Source organism: Trichechus manatus, unplaced genomic scaffold (genome assembly GCF_000243295.1).
Source record: "Trichechus manatus latirostris isolate Lorelei unplaced genomic scaffold, TriManLat1.0 scaffold00047, whole genome shotgun sequence".
NCBI classification, from domain to species: Eukaryota; Metazoa; Chordata; class Mammalia; order Sirenia; family Trichechidae; genus Trichechus; species Trichechus manatus.
In genome coordinates, this window is record NW_004443983.1 from 479,143 (window position 1) to 503,018 (window position 23,876).

A 23,876-nucleotide genomic window follows, 5' to 3' on the forward strand; every position below is an offset into this window, starting at 1 on the left:
CTTAAAAAGCTAGAAATAGAAGTACCATATGATCCAGCTATCCTGCTCCTTGGAATATATTCTAGAGAAATAAGAGCTGTCACAGCAATGGATATATGCACACCCATATTCATTGCAGCACTGTTCACAATAGCAAAAAGATAGACACAACCTAGGTGCCCAACAACGGACAAATGGATAAACAAATTATGGTATATCCACACAATGGAGTACTACACAGTGATAACGAACAACGATGAAGCCATGAAACATAACATGGAGGAATATGGAGGGCATTATGCTGAGTGAATTTAGTTAGTCACAGAAGGACAAATATTGTGTAAGACCACTATTATAAGAACTCAAGAAAAGGTTTGAACACAGAAGACAACATTCTTTGACGGTTACGAGAGTGGGGAGGGAGGGTGAGGGTTATTCACTAACTAGATAGTAGACATGTATTATCTTAGGTGAAAGGAAGGACAGCACACACTACAGGGGGAGTCAGCCCAACTGGACGAAACCAAAGCTAAGAAGTTTCCTGAATACAATCAAACACTTTGAGGGACAGAGTAGCAGGGGTAGGGATCTGGGGACCATGCTTTCAGGGGACATCTAGGTCAAAGCTTGTTAAGAAAATGTCCTGCATCCTACTTCGGTGAGTGACATCTGGGGTCTTGAAAGCTTGCAAGTGGCCATCTAAGATGCATCAATGGTCTCAACCACCTGGAGTAAAGGAGAATGAAGACCACCAAAGACACAAGGAAAGTATTAGCCCAAGAGACAGAAAGGGTCACATAAAGCAGAGACTTCATCAGCCTGAGACCAGAAGAACTAGATGGTGCCCAGCTACCACCAATGACCGCCCTGACAGGGAACACAACAGACAGTCCCTGATGGAGCAGGAGAAAGGTGGGGTGCAGAACTCAAATTCTAGTAAGAAGACCAGATTTACTGGTCTGACTGAGACCAATGGAACCCCGGAAAGCGTGGCCCCTTGATTCCCTATCAGCCCAGAACTAAAACAATTTCCGAGGCCAACTCTTCAGACAGGGATTGGACTGGACTGTGGGACATAAAGGGATACTCGTGAGGAGTGTGCCTCTTAGCTCAAGTAGATACAAGAGACTAAACGGGCAGCTTCTGTCCAGAGGTGAGATGGGAAGGCAAAGAGGGTTAGGAGCTGGTTGAATGGACATTGGGAATCAGTGGTGGAAAGGAGGAGTGTGCTGTCACAGTTTGGGGAGAGCAATTAGGGTCACATAACAATGTATGTAAAAATTTTTGTATGGGAGACTAACTTGAAATGTAAACTTCATCTAAACTACAACAGTAAAAAAATTTAATTTAATTAAAAAAAAAGAGGTAACCCAAACAAGTAATACTAAATTATCAATATAAAAGATAGGACTTTATAATGGAGTGACAAATAGAAAAGCATTATGAATAAGAATTCTTTAGGTAGTTTCTAGATAACTATTCCCAGGAAGAAATTCTAGAAATGTTATTGGACAATCCAGTATTCAATGCAGAGTGCATCAGAACTTAGGTAACCTCAACAGGCTGTGGGTGAGGTATGGAATTCATCAAACATTATGTTTATGAACACTGACTTCATGAAACAGAGGTTTAACTTTCAAGCATTTTGGTGCATACTGTGATTAGTGAAATAACCGCAAACATGCATGATACGCCATATTATTCTTTAAAAGAAAAAAATTTAGATTTCCCCAAGGGCATACAGCACAGCCTATTATGAATAAGGTTTAAGTATCGAATACAAACCTCCCTGAAAAAATGGACAATATGAATGCTGAATTCTGAGTTCCATTTTAAAGTGCATTAATCTTTGTAACACCAAAGTACTTCCAGGGAAAGGACAGAGATTAGAAAACAATGTCTCGTTATTTGAAAGCAATTGAAAGTAACATTTATTTACTTTTGAAAGTAATTTCAACTGAAAGTAATTTATTTTATCTATTTGACTTTTACTTCACTACGGATGAGCAACTGAAACAATAAGCATCAAACTAGTTTGAAAAGTATAAAGCATAAATCAGCTAAGAAAAATTAAATTCTAACACTAGACTCTGATTTTTAAAAGCCAGTAACCAGTAATAATTAAACTGACTTTTCAATTTAAGATTATCTCCTCTTCTACATGTGTTAGCAGTCATTAATATTCTATATTAAATGACAATAGTATATATATATTTCTCCTTTTGTTGGTTATTCTTAGGGATATTTTTGTTATTTCTTAAAGAAGCTTGGAACCTGTGTATTGCTACAATTATTCAATGTATTAAAGCTAAATGATGCTAATTATTTAAATGCTTTAATTTCCATGTTCAATGATACTCCTCTATCTAGTTAAGATTATTGATTGTGTTTTTCACTTTGCACATACTTAGCACTTAGGAAGGTTTCTATTCATATGCAAACTATAAAACTTTAACCTAGTCTTCAATTTTAAAAAAATGAGAGAAAGTATGCAACATGGCATGATCTTTAGAGACAGAAGCACAGTAGCCCGCCTGGCTGTGAAGTGAACAGAAGTGAAAACATACATAGGAAAAGGCCAGACATGACCAGATCCCCAAAGCCATGTGGAGAGAGAGTGTGTTTTTAATGCAATAGGATTAAAGTTCAGTAACTGGAAAATATAATCTCCTTACTAGAACAAAATAATACTGGCCTAAAAGGTCCTAATATTAACATCTGTTCTTTAGTATCTGAATAGGCTAATTATAAGTACCCATATTTTTGAACACTAGAGGGAGTATATAAAAGAAAAAGAGAAGAAAGGAAGCCAAACACTGATATTACACAGTTCCTGAGTGTTTTACATAATACAGAGCTTTGCACCAAACTCCTTACCATATTTCTCCTGCACCTAAGTGGATATGCTGAATGTAATTAAGCAGTACATAATAATCTTTCTTACAAGTCATTTTTCAGTTAATTTAAAATTGTAATGACTAATGCACAATCAAGGAGCCCTGCTGGCACAGTGGTTAAAGTGATTGACTGCTAACGGAAAGGTAGGCATTTTGAAACCACCAGCAGCTCCACGGGAGAAAGATGTGGCAGTCCACTTCTGAACAGATTTACAGCCTGGGAAACCATATGGGGTTGCTATGAGTCACAATGGACTCGAAGGCAGTGGGTTTTAACGTACAATAGGAGCCCTGGTGGCTCAGTGGTTAAGAGCTTGGCTGCTAACCAAAAGGTTGGCAGTTCAACTCTACCAGCCACTTCTTGGAAACCCTATAGGGCAGTTCTGCTCTGTCCTGTAGGGTCGCTATGAGTCAGAATCGACTCCACAGCAAGGGGTTTGGTTTTAATGTACGATATTCAAGAAGCAGAAAAGTATAGTGAAGGCTGTAAAAAACAGACATACTCTTTCCTCATTTTAATTTGCACATTCAATCAGAAGAAAAAATAATTATCTCTGATGTAAAAGATACAATTCTAAGTGTGTCAAAGAGTTTAAAAAGAAAAATGGACACTCACAAATCAGAGTCAAATCTTTGGCTGAAGGTGAAGTCCTGAGGTTCAGGTCACACATCTAGGGCCTTATAGACAGGATGTCTCCAGAATTTCCATAAAAAAAAAAAAAATATGTTGCTGTCGAGTTGATAACGATTCATGTAGACCCTATAGGACACAGCAGAACTGCTACATATGATTTCTTTACGGAAGCAGACTGCCACATCTTTCTCCCACAGACCAGCTGGTGGGTTCAAATCACCACTCTTTTGGTTAGCATCCGAGTACTTAACCACTCTGCCACCAGGGCTCCTTAGAATTTCCATAGGGGAGGGAAAATTTGGGAGCCACTGGTTAGGGTGTAAGGAGGGTGAAGGCTTGATGATTTAATATTTTTAAAATACTTAGAACTGTGCCTGACTCATAGTAAGTACTCAATTTATTAGCTTTTCTAAGAGACATTTTGTCCATTTCAACAAATAAGAATATCATAAGATGGGTTTAATGATGACAGTAGATTATGGAATCAAATGCAGGGTAAGCATTCCCTCTAGCCAACCCACAACTCACCATTAAATGTAATAGGCAGGAAAACTTTGGTGGGACAAGTTTAGAGTTGAAAGAGATCTGTCTGTTCATTAATTCATTTAATGGGCACCTATCACATGCCTGCCACTGCTGTAAGCACTTGAGATAAGAAAAAAACAAACAGAAGTCATTGACCTCCAGAAGCTGACATTCTTAGGGGATGGGGGGAACAAATAATAAAACTAGAGATAAATAAATTGTTTAGTATATATTAGAAGCTGAGAAATCTTAAGAAAAAAAGATAAAACAGAGAATAAAGGATAGGGAGTTCTGGAGTATCTGAGAACAAACAGACTTGCCAGAATAGTCCTTGGTGGGAAGGTGACACTTGAACAAAACTTGAACGAGGTGAAAGGGTTAGCCAAAAGAGTGGAGTTGGCCATGAAAATGTACAGGGCACATTCATTTCTAGAATAACAAGGAAATTACTGCAGCTAGAGCAGAGAGAGACAGAGAGAAAGACAAGAGGTGAGAGAGAGAACATGAGAGGGGAAAATCTTGCAAGGTCTTATAGCCATTGTAAGGACCTTGAGTGAAATGGGGAGGTGCTAACAGGGATTTCGGAAGATCTAACTTTACCCTGACTGCTGAGTGAGAGAAGACTTAAGGGAGCAAGGGAGAAGGTGATCACTTAGGAGGCTATTATAAAAATCCAAATCAGAGAGCATGCTGGTTTGGAACAGGATGGTAGCAGTGGTGGAGATGAGAATTGGTCAGTCTGGAAACATTTTGAAAGTAGAGCCCATAAACCTTTCTGATGAATTGGATATAGTATGGAGAGAAAGAGGAGTCGATAATAACTCCAAGGCCTGGAAGGATGGAGATGCTATCAACTGACATAGGAAATGCTGCAGTGGATTAAATTTTGGGGGTGGGCGAACATCAAGGGTTCAGTTTTGGCCAAGGTGAGATGAAGATGTCTCTTAGATATCCAAGTAGAAATGTGGAGATATAACTGTCTGCTATACAAGTTAAGAGGTTAGGGTTGGAGATATAAATTTGGGAGTCATGGGCCTTCAAACTGCATTTAACCACAAAATTTAATAAAAACAACATGAGAGTGAGTGTAAATAATAAAGAAGAAAAAAGAGGACCAAGATCTTAGTTTAGACATCCCAGAGGAGGAACCAGTGAAGGTAACAGAGAAAGAAAATCACTTAGGCGGGAAAGTATGGTGTCTTTGAAGCCAGGTGAAGAAAGATTACTACAGAGATTTTCAAATGGTGCTGATAAGTTAAATAAGATTTGAGCTGACAATTGACTATTGAATTAAATAACATGGAAGTCAATGACAACCTTAACAGAGGCAGTTTTAGTGTAGTGGTGAGAGTATGGGTCTCGCTGAAGTGGGTTCAGGGAAGAATGGGAGGAAATAGGCGATAGCAAGTACAGACAATTCTTGAGTTTTTTTTTTTTTTTTTTTTTTTTTTGCTAAGAGGAGCTAAGAAATGGGATGGTAATTTTCAGGAAAAGTGAGGTTAAGAGGTTTTTATTATTGTTATTATTACTATTACTTGGTTTGGTTTGTGTGCTAATGGAAATCATTTGGAGAGAGTAAATATGAAGATAGAGAATTATCAAAAGTGATCTTCTTGAGTAGATGAGAAGGAATGGGCTTTCATTCACAAACAGAATGACTGATCTTTAGCCCTTAAAAGCCTTAGTAAGTATTACTTGGGACTAAATCCTCAAGTTCAAGTTCTCATCAAATAATGAGACTTTAAAAGTGTAGCACTGAAGATTACATGGTTAGTAACCACCAAATCATAAAAAAAAACCTGCCACCACTGAGTCATTTCCAACTCGCAGTGACTGTGATGGTTAAGTTAAGACTGTGTATCAACTTGGCTGGGCCAGGATTCTCAGTAGTTTGGCAATCATGATGTAGTCTGGCAACTATGTAATGATGTAATCACCTCTATAATGAGATCTGATATAATGTGATCACCTCTATGATGAGATCTGCTATGAGCAGCCAGTCAGTTGAAAGGGAGTTTCCTTGGGGGTGTGGCCTACATCCAATATATATGGACTTTCTGGCAAGGCTTGTGGGCTTTTGCTCACTCTGGATCCTTCAGCTGGCTCCTGATCAACTGATCGCCAGCTCTTGGGACTTGAGCTAGCAGCTTACCTGCCGATCTTGAGATTCATCACCCTCCACAGTCTGTGAGCCCGAAGCCTGCTGTCTGACCTGCTAATCTTGGGTTCACCAGCCTCTGCAGCTACATGAGTCAGGGGAAACCTCCAGCATGACCCACAGACTTGGGACTTTCTGCCTCTACAACCAAGTAAGCCATTTCCTTAATATAAATCTCTCTCTCTCTCTCTCACCACCAAGCAGGAAGAGCTGGGAGCACAGCACATCATTTAGACCCTGGGTCCCTGCACTGAGAAGCTCCTAAACCAGGGGAAGATTGATGACAAGGATCTTTCCCCAGAGCCAACACAGGGAGAAAGCCTTCCCCTGGAGATGGAGCCCTGATTCAGACTTCCAGCCTTCTAAACTGTGAAAGAATAAATTTCTATTTGTTAAAGCCATCTATTTGTGGTATTTCGGTTATAGCAGCACTAGATAACTAAGACACTGACCCTGTAGGACTGAACAGAACTACCCCATAGGGTTTCAAAGGCTGTAATCTTTATGGAAGCAGACTGCTACATCTTTCTCCTGTGGAGCAACTGGTGATTCCAGCTGCTGACCTTTTGGTTAGCAACTAAGCACTTAACCACTGTGCCACCAGGCCTCCTAGTAGCCAACAGAGAATCATCATTAGATTTAAGAAAAAGGCACAAATGAAACAATTGTTAAGCAGCATATGCAATTACAAGGTAGTGCCATAGTGACTATGAAGGGTACAGAATTTCAAGTTGAGTAAAAATTGTGATGGTGTCATATAAAGAGAAGACAGAAGTAAGGACAAATAAGAAAGATGAGACCCTGGATGTCAGGCTGGAAGGCTGGGTTTGGTCATGACATTTTAAGTAACAGGAGGATACTATGTGATCTTTTAAGCAGAGGAGTGGCCTGAAGAAAGCAGTGCATTAAGAAGATTAATCTGGCAGTATTTACAGAGTGAACTGGCAGAGGAAGAAAGAAGGAAAATAAGAGACAGAGAGATTAGCTCTAGGTCTATCAAAACATCGTCTATGAGGGTAAGAGGGACTAGAGAGGTGGAAGTAGGAAGGGAGAAGGCAGCCAATCTGAAAGCCTCTAGCAAAAAATCAACAAGACTTATCAGTGATTGTATGCTCTTTTTGCATCATTTTCTTTTGTTTCATAGCCTTTAACACCCCTTAATAAATATTATTTCTGTGATTATCTGAATAGTGTCTCCCAGCAAAAAATCAACAAGACTTATCAGTGATTGTATGCTCTTTTTGCATCATTTTCTTTTGTTTCATAGCCCTTAACACCCCGTAATAAATATTATTTCTGTGATTATCTGAATAGTGTCTCCCCACTAGAATGTAAGTTCCAAGAGGGCAGGGACTACGTAAGTTTTGCTCATTATTGTATCTGTGTTACCTAGCACAGTGCCCTAAATATAAACAGATTCAAAGAATTTTTCTTTAATGAGTTAATAAGAGGAGGAGGTATATCAAAGAAGCTGAGGAGGAAGCAGAAGAAGAAGAAAAAAGGAAGAGAAAAACAGAAGGTGAAGGCAAAGAACAATAAAAAGGAAGAAGACAGATTAAGTATAGGAGGTAAAAGAGGAGGAAGGAAATAGATATTACATTGAATGAAAAGTTTGGGAAATGGGAGCAAATTGTGTTGCTGCTGGAAATGGAGAAGCTGGTAATGGGTAATGACTTAAGGGGAGAAATATCAAGAGTCCAGATTCATCACTTGCTCTCTGTATCAGTAAATCTCTCTGCTTCAGCTTCCTCATCTACAGAATAATTTTAATAATCTCAAAGGGTGATTGTGAGGAATAAATGAGTTGACTCAGAATAGTGCCTAGTACACAGGGAACACTCAACAGATGTTAGTTATGATGATGATCATAACTGGGGCCATGCCACAGATCAGCAACACCATTCTAACTTCTCATGTCTCTACAGAAATGAAAGATGCAAGAGACAGATAATACAGATTGATGGATCAGACAAAGAATCCTTCATTACACTCAAGGCTGCCACTGAACTCACTCACGAAATAATCATGGCTCAATCTTGGCCACTTCCTTCATCCCTTCCTGAGTTTCTCTTCTTTTTCTTAAATTCTAAAATACACATATGTACTTAAATTCCTTGAAAATTTTCAGTTCAGTATTATTTCATTGTGATAAATGGAAAACAAGATAGGGGAAGTAGTGGATGGAAATATGAAAGTAAATTTTAAAACTAGGTTGAGTCAAGGGATGAAGAATGAGTAAAGGTAAGAAAAAAAAGCTAATGGTGTGTAAAAACTAGATAGAGAATAAGACTAGAAAAGATACAAAAAAACCTGAACATAAAGAAAACGAAAAGCCTCACAACGGGACCAATAAACAACATCATGATAACTGGAGAGAAAATTGAAACTGACAAGGATTTCATTCTACTTGGATCAACAATAGACACCCATGGATGCAGCAGTCAAGACACTAAAGGACATATTGCATTGGGCAAATCTGCTTCAAAAGACCTCATTAAGGTTCTAAAAACAAAGACGTCACTTCGATGATATGGTGTGCCTAACCCAAGCCATGATGTTTTTGATCACCTCATATGCATGTGAAAGCTGAACAATGAATAAAGAAGACAGAATTGACATTTTGAACTGTGGTGTTGGCCAAAAATACTGAATATACTGTGGACTGCCAGAAGAGGAAACAAATTAGTTTTAGAAGAAATAAAACTAAAATGTTCCTTAGAAGTGCAGATGGCCAGACTTTATCTTGTTTACTTTGGACACGTCATCAGGAAAGATGAATCTCTAGAGAAGGACATCATGTTTGGTAAAGCAGAGGGTCAGGGAAAACAAGAAAAACACCCAGTGAGATGGACTGACACAATAGCCTCAACAATGGTCTCAGACATATCAAAGATCATACACTGAGCAATGTTTCTTTCTGTTATACATAAAGCCACCACGAACCAGAGCCAATTCAATGTAACTAACAACAACAACCTAAAGTTTGATGAATAAACACTGAATAAAAGCAGAAGAAAAAGATGAGTAAAGAAAGCAATATTAAGTAATACGGAATAAAAGGGAAGAGCTAAAGCAGTAGTTCTCTACTCAGGGCAACTATGTCCCTAAGGAGACATCTGGAAATCTCTGGAAACATTTTTGGCTGTCCCAATGACAGTTTTCCATGCTAACAGCATCTATTAGATAGCATCAATTAGCATCTGGGTAGAATCCAGGGATGTGTTACAATGCACCGGTCAGCCCCCTACAACAAAGAATTATCCAGCCCAAAGTGTCAATAGTGTTGATGTTGAGAAACCCTGAGCTAGCAATTAAAGGTAAAGAGAAAGGGATGGAAGTAGATCAGGTTCGGTCACTCTTTTGCTCATAACCTTCCAAAGGCTCCCTATTTTACTTTGAGTATAGGTCAAAATCCTGTTGACAAAAATCTCCCTATACCCCTCTGACCATATCTAATACTACTACTCTTCCCCTGTTTAGCACACTCCTGCCACACTGGCCTTCTTGCTATTCTGCAGATATACAGGATACTTGCTCGCCGTAGGACCCCTGGATGGCTATTCCTGCAACATTGATAAGTGCTCCCCTGGATGCCAATAAGGAGGTCTGATGGCACAATAGTTAAGCACTCAGCTGCTACCAAAAGGTTGACAGTTGGAACTCATCAGCTGCTCCCTGGAAGAGAAGACCTGGCAATCTGCTCCCGCAGATTACAGTGTAGGAAACCCTATGGGGAAGTTCTACTCTGCCATATAGGGTTGTTATTAGTCGCCATCGGCTCAATGGCACACAACAACAGAAACCCATACAGCAGCTTGCTCCTTCATGTTCAACCTTTTTCTCCAATGACACCATGTCACTTTCTCAGCAAGGCCTAGTCTGGACCACCCTATTTAAAACTCCTCCTCCTATCTCAGCTCATCCATTTATAATCTGCTATTATCTCATAGCACTTGTCACATTCTAATATTTGATGTATTTTGGTACGTATCATGTTGATCTGTCTTCCCCGTGCCCTGCCCACCCAGAATGTAAGCTCCATGAAGAAATGTTATGTTTCATTCTCCACTACAGTACCTAAAACTAAGACAATGCGTGGCATACCCAACCAGAAAAGCTAGTTGCTATCAAGTCGATTCCTATTCATGGCTACCCCATACGTGACGTGTAGAACTGTGCTCTATAGGATTTTCAATGGCTGATTTTTTTTTTTTTTTAAGAAAATGGATCTCCAGGCCTTTACTAGGAGGCACCTTTTGGGGGACTCAAACTCCAACATTTAGATTAGCAGCCCAGCTTATTAACTGTTTGCATCACCCAGGAACTCCTGTCTGGCATACAGTAGGTGTTAATTAAGTTATTTGTTGAATAAATTAATAAAAAGGCTCAGAAAAATTCAAATAACAAAGAGAATAATGAGAAATATGTATACAGTGCTCACTTTGTACATGGAATAATATTATTGGTAAGTAATTTTATTATCATCTTTGTCATTTTAAGTAGGAAATAAAAGCACACAGAGATTAAGTAATATGCCCAATATCACACAGCTAGTTAGTGGCAGAGCTGGAACTGGAACCAAAGCACTCAGATCTTAACCCTCTACACTATCCCACTTTACTGTATAACAGTCACAAAATTCTCCTACGGTTAAAAAAAGTAAAGAAAAAGAAAGAGATGATAAGCCAAAAACATTAAGCTATGCAATAACGGAATAATCAAATTTAGATTTTATTCTGTATAGAATTAAATACAAATAAACTTAGCTCTTATGTTTGGGCTTTATAATTATGAAGTATTTTCAATTAATTATGGTTTCTCTATAGTACTGGAAACCCTGGTGGCATAGTAGTTAAGAGTTCAGCTGCTAACCGAAAGGTCGGCAGTTCAGATCCACCAGGTGCTTCTTAGAAACTGTATGGGGCAGTTCTACTCTGTCCTATAGGGCCGCTATGAGTCAGAACTGACTCGATGGCAATGGGTTTGTTTGTTTGTTTCTATGGTATTATCACTATAATCAAAAGTAAATAGTTGTTGTCTTTTGCAGATCTGTCTTTTTTTTCAGATATTTTACTCAAATTAAATTAAAATTTAGAAATCATACATCTGTAAAATATTATCTTAAATATAAAACATTAATGAATTATTTTAACAAATTTTAAAGAGAATAGTAACTCATTTGCTGATTGTTTTCAAATGTATCCCCATTTCTCTGGCAACACAGCTTCTCCTTAGGGGAGACTTGTTTCATAAAAGTAACTTCTGGTATTAGTAATATCTGTTGAAATTTTAGAATGTATTAACATATCCCTAAGTATAATGTTCTAAGGTGAATAAGAAAATAACATATGTTTGAATCTGAAAGACTTGTTCTCACTTCCCCAAACTACACTGTATCATTACAGAAATCACTACACGTCTTAATAAGCAGAGTTTAGAATGTGTTAACTAAAGAGAAATCAGCTAATATAGAAAGAAAGATTAATGTTTCTTCCATTTTTGCATTCTATGTGTAACTGGTATAGCCCTTTACACATTCTACATGGCTTTAGAGTAACTTATCACACCCTACTAGAGGTGAAGTTCACTCTACTAGAGATGGAAGTTTCTCAAGGGTAGTTCCTTAAGCTTATTCATGTTTGCATCCTTCACAGTCTTCAGCAACCGTCTTACTCATATCAAGAAATCAATAAATCTTTCTTAAGTAAATTCATAAATTAATGTCACACAGAAGAAATCAGAAAAATAACTGAACAAAGCAAAGCAAAATGTTGCCCCTAGGATCATTTCTAAGAAGAAGAAACAAACTTAATTTACAATGACCTCTGGAAGGAGTTTGTCCTTGTGATGTACTCTGGCACACATCATAAGAAACAATGAATAAGAGAGTTAAGCTTCAGACACATGACCATTCTACAGACTGACCATTACAGATGCATACATAAATTTTTTTTTCTATTTTGAGATTATGTCTACCAGAGTCCCTCGAAGAGAAGTAAATTGCTGATAAGCTACCCATTTGCTCCACCTGAAAAACTTGTTGCCTTCAAGCTGATTCCGACTCATAGCGACCCCACAGGACAGAGTAGAACTGTCCCATAGGGTTTCCAAGGAGCAGCTGGTGGATTTGAACTGCCAACCTTTTGGTTAGAAGCTGTGCTCTTTAACCAGTTTACCACCAGGGCTCTACACCGGAATAAAAAACATTAGATGACAGCAATCAATATTTCTTTTTTTCCTTTTTGTACAGTCAAGACTATTGACCCTGAAAATTATGGAGCTGGGTCTCAAACAATTAGCTGAAAATTAAAAGTGGAAAAAAAAAAAGGCAAGGAATCACTTGTTTTGTCTCTTTACCTGGTCATTCCCACCCATCCAAGATTCCCACAATATGTGCAAAAATTTATGTTTATATGAGCTTTTGTTCCAGGAGAAATGTCCACAACGTTTATCATATTCTCAAAGGGGCTTGTGACATGGGAAAAAAATAATAATAAGAGCCACAGATGCTAGAATGCAATTGATTTGGCCAATATTTTTTAACCAGGTATTTTTCTGTCACATAAACATACATTTGAAACTTGGGATGAGAACTGATATTCTGAAAGGGAACAATATACACTTGTTACCTTTTGCGGCACTAGAGAAAAGAACCTGTTAAAAAACATCAAATTTGCTTTCCCAAGTACGGCATATGTTATCTGTAGTTGAAAATCTATTCATGGCATGTCAAACACCATAATAATTAACTGAATTGACATGGGTTATGTAATTTGACTCACTTCAATCATTCTACAGGTAAACATTTATTACAGATATCAAAATATCAAAGCAGAAGGAGAGAAAATAAAGGTCATAAATGAAAGTTCTGTCCTAACAAATGTAATATTTCTTACCAGAACGTGGGGTATGGGAGCTAATTCCTTTGGAATCCTCATGTCCTCCCTTCCATGCCTAGAGGAAAACAGCTAATGCTGTGTAAGGCAGCATCTGTCCAGAGCTGACAGACTACCTTGTAAGCTTACTTTGATTTGGCCTCTACTTTGGTATGTCTTTTTATTTTCCCATTCCAGTTAATGTTACTTTCTGGCCCTTGTTTATAGTTGAAATACTGCTGAATTTGGGTTCCCAGGTCCTATGAGAAATATTAACTGAGAGTGGCTCCTCCTAACGAACTAACTTTCAATATAATGAAAATATTTCTATCCATATTAAACTGGAAAAAAAAAAAAACCCTGCAACAAACAGGATTCTGGAATAAGGCCATTTCTTGTACTCCTTATGCATGGGGGAGGGGGTGGTTTACAATCAACAGCACTAAACTGAATATAAGCAATCTAATTATAAAATACATATGACACCATTGTCCAGTTCACTAATTTTGTGCCTGGTAAAGAATTCAAGAAGCTTCTCTATTCATCAGTCATAACAAAAAGTGAAACATCTGTCAACCCCCAAACATCTCAGAATACTTAAGGATAGTGCCTCCTTTGTAAAGCAACTGTATAACAACAAAAGATAATAAAAGTACTCCAAATTATTGTTATCCATTTGAAATAACTGCATGAAATCCTAGATATCAGCAAGCACCCATATTAGTTGTTCCTTGTGTTGTAAGTCCTAATATAAAATGCCATATAATATTTTATTAACACTTTTGTTGAAGACTAAATAGGCTAAAGGTAATTCATAAAACCGTTGCTGTCAAGTCAATTACAACTCATAGCAACCATATATGACAGAGTAGAACTGCCCCATAGGGTTCCAAGGAGGAGTTGATAGATTCAAACTGCAAACCTTTTGGTTAGCAGCCATTAACTCTTAACCACTGTTGCACCAGGGCTCCAAAGGTAATTCATGGCAGCCCCTATTTACTTGCAAGATGCAATTTGCAAGGTTTAATTAACTCATTTAATTTTGCCTCAATTCTGGTGTCTGAAGTTGAGTGCAACCCATTAAAAAAAAAATGACTACTACCATGTAGATATAATAAACTACACAGCAAGCCTTAAATTCACTTGAAGTTAAAGAGAGTGCCCATACCTATACTGCTGGAGGGAGTAAAAATTTGTAAAAACTGTCTGGAAAACAATGTGGCAAATGGACCATGAGCTTTAAAACCTTCACATCATTTGACTTATAAGAAAATGTTAAAAAAAAAAAAGTTTTTGGAAAAGCAATAGAGCTTAGCGGTTAAACGCCTGGTGCTAAAGTCTCATGTCCCCACTTACAAACCAAGTGACCCTGATCAAGTGACGTAACTTCTCTAGCCTCTGTTTCCTTATCTGTAAAATGGGATAACAATAATAGTGTCTTCATAAGTCTGTTCTGAGGATTAGAAAATTTAACACTTAGAAGAGTATTGGCACAGAGTAACACCTGTCTGTGTAAGCTATTATTATTGCCAACACTATCCTTTTTAGTGATATTTAGTAACCATAAAAACTTGGAAAGAAATAGAACGTCCAACATTAAGGGAAGATTAAAGTAATTTATACCAGATCCATGCATTGGTTATAATATAATGCTATTAAAGAAAGCAGAAAACAAAATTGCATATGATTTCATAATTTTATCTGAACTTCATCTGTGGTAAAATATGCATAGGGAAAGACTGGAAGGAGGAAATACAGCAAAGCATTTACCTATTTGTGTGGTATTAACAGTTTTTATTTTCTCCTTTATATTTATTTTAGATTTTTTCCAATCTTTCTATAATATTCATACATTGTATTACTTCTGAAATAAGAAAAAAGAAACTTGTTTTTTTAAAAATACAGTACCCTCTGTTGTTCATTAAACTTGCATTTGCAGCTGACGTCTGTTACGCACGTTTCAATCAGAAACGAATCAACGGTCTATTAGATCTAATCAACTTGAATACTACTCCCTAATTCTCAAAAGCTGCCTTTGCTATGAAATTTTTCATGAACTAGCTCTATAAAAGGTTCTGAAGTTTGTTTGGGAAAACGTGTTTTACTCAAACTTGCATTTCTGTATCTTTCCCTATATTTTGATCTAAATATCTAAGATCCTCAGAGCAGCAAGGGTGAAAAAAACATAATCCAGGTGACAAATGAAAACCACTACATTGGTTTAATCGTCTATTACTTCACTGTTGCCTGAAGCACACTATCTATTACTTTAAGATGGCCTGAATTTCTTATCAGCTAATTCTCTGGGTCTAGAAGAGTTTAATGTGTTCAAAATACTGAGACAGTGAAGAATGGTTATTGGCTATCTCTATTTTCTCAGAATCATTCTCCTGTTTCAATAACATATTAAGCCATCATGCTTTACAAAAAAGAAAGACTAAAAAGCATTTTAGCATTTGTTAAATGTACCTCAGTTTGCGGAGGTTGACTATTGTATCGAGTGGTAGAAGTTACAGCTATTGCAACAAATGAATGGTTAAGTTCCATTCATTTACCACTTTAAAACTTGGAACATATTCCAGAGATGATTCTCTATAATTCGTTCTAGTTAATGAGTTTTACATGTATGGACTCATTAACCAAAAAATATTAGGCAGGATTTCCCAGAGCAATAAACTACAGAAATTCAAATGGCTAAGTCATTTAAAAAGAGGAAAATACTTAAACACAAAAATATTTTGCTTTTATATTTTCATCATCCCCAAGTAGGATTATTTCCTATTGCTTTTAAAACTCAGTATATTAAAGCTTAATTTACTTTGGAGACCTGGTGGGCACCATGGTGAAGTGTTTGGCTGCTAACCGAAAGGTCTGCTAACCGACAGGTCTGTGGTTCGAACACATCAGACACTCGGTGGGAGAAAGATGTGGCAGTCTGCTTCCATAAAGATTAGTCTTGGAAACTCTGTGGGGCAGTTTGACTCTGTCCTATAGCATCGCTATGAGTCAGAATCTACTTGACAGCAACGGGTATCAAGTATATGACTGGTAGGGTTGATTTTTGTCCCACAAAAAGTATGCTTAAGTCCTAACTCCCAGTACCTGTGAATGTGAACTTATGCGGAATAGGGTCTTTGAAGGTGTAATTAGTTAACATGAAGTCATAATGGACTAGGGTAGGCCTTAATCAGTATGACTGCTGTCCTTACTAAGAAGAGGAGAAGAGGCAGAGAGGGAAGATGGTGTCATGGTTTGAATTATGTCCCCCCAAAAATGTATCAATTTGGCTGGGCCATGATCCCCAGAATTGTGTGGTTGGCCTCCATTTTGTGATTGTAATTTTATGTTAAAGAGGATTAGGGTGGGATTGTAACACCACCCTTACCCTCAAGAGATAAAAGGAAAGAGAAGCAAGCAGAGAGTGGGGGGACCTCATACCATGAAGAAAGCAGTGCGAGGAGCAGAGCGCATCCTTTGGACCTGGGGTCCCTGCACAGAGAAGCTCCTAGTCCAGGGGAACACTGACGAGAAGAAGGCCGACAGAGAGAGAAAACCTTCCCCTGGAGCTGATGCCCTGAATTTGGACTTTTAGCCTACTTTACTGTAAGGAAATAAACGTTTCTTTGTTAAAGCCATCCACTTGTGGTATTTCTGTTATAGCAGCACTAGATGACTGAGACAGATGGCCATGTGAAAAAAGAGGCAGAGACTGGAGGTGTGCTTCCATAAGCCAAGGAACACTGGTGGCTATCAGAAACTGGAAGAGAAAATGAGGATCTTCCCCTAGAGCCTTGGGAGAGAGCATGGTCCTGCCTACACCCTGCCCTCCTTCTTCCAGTCTCCAGAACTGTGAGACAACACATTTCTGTTGTTTTAAACCATCCACTTTAAGAAAATTTGTTACAGCAGTCCTAGGAAACTAATACAATGATGACATGCTTTCCTGCCATGGAGACCAGCCATTCAGTGATATGAAGGCACTGACAACTGTTAACTGGTTCCTTAATGAGAGGTAACCAAAACCAAACCAAACCTGTTGCTGTGGAGTCAATTCCAACTCAGAGCGACCCTATAGGACAGAGTAGAACTGCCACATAGTCCTTCCAAGGAGCAGCTGGTGGATTCGAATTGCTGACCTTTTGGTTAGCAGTTAGCTCTTAACCTCTGTACCACCAGGGCTCCTCATGAGAGTTATGTCTACTCAAAAAACCTCATTTATGCAAAAAAAGCCCAGCAATCTGCTTCTGAAAGGTCACAGCCTTGAAAGTGTTATGGAGCAGTACTAACCTGCACACATGTAGTTGCCATGAGTCGGAAGTGACTTGACAGCAGTGGATTTGGTTTTACTAGTAAAGTTGAAGCTGCACATATTCCAGACCTAGCAATTCCAACAATTCCTCTCCTGAGTTTGCCTTGGCGAAACTCGTAAACCCATTCTCAAGAACTTCCGTTCACAAATGCAGCATTGTGTGTAATATAAGAAAACTGAAAACAGGCCAAATGTTAATCAGCATAAAAATGGAGAAATAAATGTGGTATACAATAGAATACCACTCACCAGTTTAAAAAAAAAAACTTCCATTAAAGTTGGTTCAATCCATAGAATATTCTTGTCACTTAAACTCATAAAATGAAACATTATGAAAAAAGGTCAAGGTTATCATCCATCTAACTGAAAGAGAATCCAGCTAAAGCAGCAATAAATTTTGTTTCCAAATAAAAGGCTGTTTATTACAGATTTCAGTCTCTCTCTAACCAACAAGAGCTGTGATCCCATATTGTCACCAACATTTGAAACAAGACAGTTTACCAGAGAATTCTTCATTAAAAACAAAAAGTCAGATTATTTGAGAACTATTTTTAAAAAGCAATAATTCTTTTTTCTACATTTCTTAGTAAAAATGGATCACCCCACACCTGCTATACCAGTTACGGTTAATTTTATCCCTAAAACTTGAGAGTTTCATCACGAATTTTTTTTTTCTTCCTTTTTCTGGATGTGCAGAAAAAAGCAACATGGATCAATCTTATATTCAATGCTATTTCCCATTAATTCTTTCTCCCCCTCTACCTCTTCAAATCTTATTCATATTTAAAAGAGAGACTCAAAAGTCCCCCTTTTGACTCTCCATTCCCTTAAAGGGCTTAGCCATCATGGAAATCTGACATATTTAGTTATATGGATATATAGGTGTATGGAATTAGTTATATTGACATATGGTCTATCGTATATGGCATTGATACGTTTGTGTTAATCATGACTATCTAAATAAATTTTAAGTTTCTTAAAATTCATATCTTACCATCTTTTTAAACTTCTAGTCTCTTCACCAAAGGCTTATCATACTAAGTATAGTAAATAATGGTTTATATAAATTAACATATACTCATTCTCAATTCTGTTTTCTCTTACCACACTGATTTAGATCACAGTGAGAGTGACATTAAAAGCAGCAATGCCTTTTTATTTATACTACTGGTGTTGAAAGACAGGATAAATGCCTCCCAAACTAATCTTCTGACCTCACTAAGACCAGAAACTACAACTTATTCATCTTGGTAACAATAAAAAGATGGTATAGTACTTGGCACATAGTAGCTGCTGAATAAATATGCTGAATTATATTTAAGGCTTTTCCATTACAGTATAGAGGATGATAAGGCCCATATTATTCTGAAAAGTCAAGTTAGTTGAGTTTCTATTGAATTCTGAAGACAGAATAAAACCGCCCTTCAATTTTCAAAAAATCCAGTTCCTCTTCTTCCAATATATAGACCTTCAACCTTCTCTAATCCTTCCATTCTCATTGGAGAGAGTGGTAAAACAGATGCTTTCCACACTTAAACTGACACTTAACCCTAAATAACTAAAGATACTCATAATATCAACTTTTCTTGCTGGACAGGCTAGGGTTTTGTTACTAATTATTAAAAGGCTTCCAGCTATTATGTTTGAATCTACCTGAATTTTCAGATGACTAAGGTCCAGAAAGCTTCTACAAAGAAACACAATTTCAAAATAACCTCAAATGAAAGTCCAATATTCTTGGCGCATTGTTTATCCAAGATAAAGAACAGAATATTCAAAAAATAATGTTTCATTTTAGTTAGAATGAAAAAGCAGAAAAGAAAAACAAATACCATATGGTAACCGACATAGTGATCTTGCCATAATCACTTTATTTTTAATTTCTGTTTTGAGTTAATAAAAGCTCTCGGCTAATTTATATAGAAATATGTTATGGCCTAAAAGCATGTCATTGCCAATAAAGAAATTAGAGTTCTAAATATAACAGTTTATATTTAATATGTACCAATTATAAACTGCCAGAACATGAATGTGACAACTAATGAATTAAATAGCAACATTTATATTTACAAATTATAAGTGTATAGATCATCCAGCTTTGTAATTTATTAAGTGTTCAGTTACTCCCTCATTCAAAACTACATCAAAGACATGTTCAGTCACATATGCGGTATTGTCTTAAAAATATAAATGCTGGACAACTTCAAGATGTCATAGGTCAAACATGCCCTATAAATATTTTGTTCTCAAAATAATTCTAGTTCACATTATATGGCCCATGTTTTAAGATTCAGTTACAGTATATACAATTCCATGTGCAAACTCAGTATGATGACATCCATACAAAAGTAATCAACTCTCTCATCACATCATTTATCATTCATAAATTTCAGTCTTACAGAGATTATTACCCAAATAAGCTCTGAGAGCCAATCAAAGGTTCCAAAACATCAAATCAAAATTTTATCTCTAGACACAATTTATGAGAAGATAGATCTTTCCATCTACTTGATTGCATGTTATCTATGCTTTTCTATTCTTCTTACAAGATACTTGACTTTTTTCCCCCCTATTAAAAATCCTCAAGTAAATGAAGGCATGGATAGAAAGAGTGAAAGAGAGAGGGAGAGCCACAGACTCCCAGATTTACATCTTTGTGATTCCAACCAAGAGCAGCAGGGGCGTTAAAAGTTTCACTATAGATTTACCTGATCTCCAAATGTCTACAGTATAATGATGCAAAGCAGAACAAATAGCATGTGCAGTTTCTCATAATTTACTGTATCCAAAATAGGGAGTCGAATTACACACTGTAACATAAGGAAGTATGTGCCCATAATAGGCAGAACTTGATTGACTACATTTCTCTTAATCTCAACATCTGAAGCCAGTAAATATATGACTCTGCTGCTGTAGGTTTTCCACATTCCCCACCACCTTAGAAACCCAACAGCTATACAGCACAATCCTGCCAAAAGCAATATGCTCAATTTTTTTTTTTTTTAATACACCATAATGTTTCGGATGAAAACAGCCTATCAAAGATGTCAAATAAAAGAATAAATAAAAAAAAAAAGGAACAGCATCTTTAGACTTGAATTTCAATGCATAACCTCCTGTCTGTCTACCAGTTGTGTAGCAATGATCCTAGAGAAGCCCTGCAAACACGGACAAGGTTTATTCCCGCATCTGTATCAACCAGCACTTAGGACCTCAGTAGTAATTACATTCTGTTTGCAGAGCAACCTACAGGAATGACATTTGCCATTGGCAGACCAAACCTTGTAGGCGAATAGGACATTTTAACAGACTTACATTTAAGTAACAAATGTAGAGTACAGATCATAGAGGTAATGAGTGATCAGGGTCCTCCTTCCTCAAATCTGCATTGTAAATTGGATAGGGAGGTTAAGCTCTAGAGGCCAGACATGAAAATAACCCTCAATGTCCTCCTCCTTGGCCTCAGAAACAGTAACAATTTTGAACCTTGACTATGTCCCACACTCTCCCTTCACGTCGTGGCCACCACTGCCTTCGAAGTTACAATCTTAGCTCTTGTCCAACTGGGGGTACAAGACTCCTCACTGCGAACCGCACCAGGCACCGGTTCGGTAGCGGAACATCGCCAGCCGGGCTCTGCCACCAGCTCCGCGGCGCCACCAGCTGCCAGCTGGGCTCGCAGGGAACCCCACCCCATCCAGCCGCGCCCCCGCCTCCGCCTGGAACAGCCGCCCGAGTTAAGCTGCCTCAGCCCTGCTACTGTCTCTTCTTCTTTCCATCCGGATCACCAAGAAACAAGGAATTGGTGGGGGTTGGGAAACCGTCCCAGTTCCGAAGAACCAGGACTCAAGCGGCAAGACCCAGGGCGCGCGCACGACACACATACACACTCACGCACACACGCGCGCTGGCGTGCCTCTCTCCCCAGGTTCAATGCCAAGAGGAGACTGGATGGAAGGAAGGAAGGAGGTGAGGTAGCGAGAAGGCTCGGAGTTGCTAGGAGCCTCATGCGGAGGGGGCCAGAGATGCCTTAGGAACTGCGAAAGTGAGAAAGTCCCAGACCCGCTCCACAGCCCAAGGGCTGAGCTCTCCTGTCAGCAAACTGGGTCGCCTTCCGTCCTGCGAGGCTCGGGAGGTGGGAGGGAAGCCGGAGCCGAGCTCCCCTAGGCTGCCCTCCTCGGCCTGGCTCAGGGCCCGGAACCCGGCCCCCCTCCAGCCCCGGCTTGGGGAGACTGCCAGGCAAAGAGTGGACTTGCCAAAGGGCTCTGGGGAGCAGAAGGCAGGAGAGGAGCATCGTACAAGCTCTGGCCGGGCTGCTCATTTCTTCCTTTGCCGACACACCCCCAGTTACCCAGCACACACTCTACACAGACATAGACGTGCGCCCCTTCACCCCTCCCACCACCTCCAGGTCAATCGATTAAAACACTAGTTGATTTCTTCCAGATTAAAAAAAGAAAGAAAGTGCAATAACAACTCTTCTGTGGAGTCGCCAGAGCAAAGAAAGTCCGTGTGCAGGCGTCTTTCTATAGTTTCCCAGGAGTTTAGAAATCTCGAGGCTCCCAGCGAAAACGGGACCCGGGAACCGCGAGGGGACGGTGGGCGCCGAACTCCTTCCCCACCCCCGAGCCTCTCACCTCCTTAAGTTCCTTGGCCACGTCCTTCAGGTCGCCCAGAACTAATTCCAAATCCTCCACGATGATCTTGATCTGTTCCTTCACCTTGGTTTTGGAGGCTGCGGGAGGCCCCTCGGCTGGAGAGGACGAGGAGGGGTTCCTCTTGGACTTGGCTGACATTCTTTGGGGGCAAGAGAGGCAGGTCAGGACAGGCAGGCGAGCGAAGGCTGCTGCGCGCCCCTGTCCCTGGCGCTGCTGCTGCCGCTGCCGGCCCAGACCCCACACATCTTGGGCGCTCCCTGGGAAGCGGCGGGTGGCTGCGCTCCGCGCTCGGCGGGGCGGCCGCACAGTGGTGCTGCCATCAACTCCCCGAGACGCGGCGCTCGGCGCGGGGCTGCAGACGGGCAAGCAGCGCGCCTGCGCCTCCTCCCGCCGCTGCCGCCGCCGCCCGCCGCTCTCGCGCACACACGCGCTTGCTCATCGGTGAACCCGCGGAGAGGGGCGCCCGGCAGCAGCGCGGAGGACTGTCCGCTGCAGCAGCGGCGGCGCACACGTCCCGGATATCTCCCCGGCCACCTTGGTGGCAAGAAGCAGGGAGATAAGTTCGTATCCTGCCCGCTCCCTCATCCTGGTCCTAATATGTCCCCGTCATTACAGCCTGCTGAGTCTTACATCTAGCCAGGATTCCTTCTGCTTCATCAACTAGCTGAGCCCTGGATCCCTACCACTCTGATCGATTTAGAAACACAAATTGGATCAGAAGTTGGATTTAGGGTCAGTAACCAAAAAACCAAACCCATTGTAGAGTGGATTCCTATAGCGACCCTATAGGACAGAGTAACACTTCCCCATAGGGTTTCCAAGGCTATAATATTTATGGAGCCACACTGCCACATTTTCTCCCGCTGAGTGGCTGGTGGGTTTTAAACGCAGACCTTTTGCTTAGCAGCAGCCTATCGCTTTAACCACTGCGCCACCAGGGCTCCTAGGGTCAGTTAAGCGGCCCTAAATGTTCAGCCAGGGCTAGATGATGTCCAGAATACCTCCAATCATTCCCCCGGTGACCTAGGAGTTAGACTTGTTCCTACTTTTGCAGAAAAAAAAAAAATAGAAGGGGTGAGTAATAGCGTCCCCTGACCCCCTGACCCCCGGAACCATGAAATTCAACCAATCTTCTTGAAAAACATAGCTTAAGTCTGTTGATTCCACAAAGCTAATAGCGGATTTATTAATATGAAGTCCCCACACCAAAAATCCCGAGAGACTGTCTGAGTCATCTTAGCTACTTCTTATCTGGGCCAGCTCCTCTCTCTCCTCTCCTCTCTTCTCTCTCTCTCTCTCTCCTTCTCTCTCCCTCTCCCCTTCTCTCTCCCTCTCCGCTCTCCCTCTCTGTCTGTCTCCCTCTCTATCCTTCTCTCTTCTTTCTCTTTTTATGATTTATGCTGGTGTGTGTTTTGGAAAAGAAGCCCTGATGGCACAGTGATTAAGCGCTGGGTTGCTAATGGAAAGGTTGGCAGTTCCAATCCACCATCCACTCTGCAGGAGAAAGATGTGGCAGTGACAGTCTGCCCCATAAAGATTGGGAAACCCTATGGGACAGTCTACTCTGTCCTATAGGGTCACTATGAGTCGAAATCCACTTGATGGCAACGGGTTTGGTTTTCTTTGGTGTTTTGGGAGGAGAGGGAAAAAGTATCCTGTCTGGACCTCGCCCCAACTGAGTGGAGTTAGGAGTTGGCTTTAAACTTCTTTTCCATCAGTTTTCTGCCTCTATTTTAAGGCTTTTGCTACTAAACAAATAGGAAACAATTTTCTGTTTTGCCAAAAGGACCCAGGCAGGGGAGTTAATAGGAAGTCTTAAGTGTGGTTACCAGTCTCATTAG

At 39.7% G+C, this 23,876-nt stretch overlaps 1 protein-coding gene across 1 annotated transcript in view; it reads right to left on the reverse strand.

The window, feature by feature from the left end:
• PRR16 (proline rich 16) overlaps window positions 1–22,375 on the reverse strand; it is a 287,498-nt gene extending 265,123 nt beyond the window's left edge. Inside the window, exon 1 of the mRNA XM_004376965.2 lies at window positions 22,015–22,375. Coding sequence (XP_004377022.1) covers window positions 22,015–22,173 — 159 coding nt within the window. The 5' untranslated portion in view covers window positions 22,174–22,375. The remainder of the gene's footprint in view (window positions 1–22,014) is intronic.
• Window positions 22,376–23,876: the final 1,501 nt, after the last annotated feature.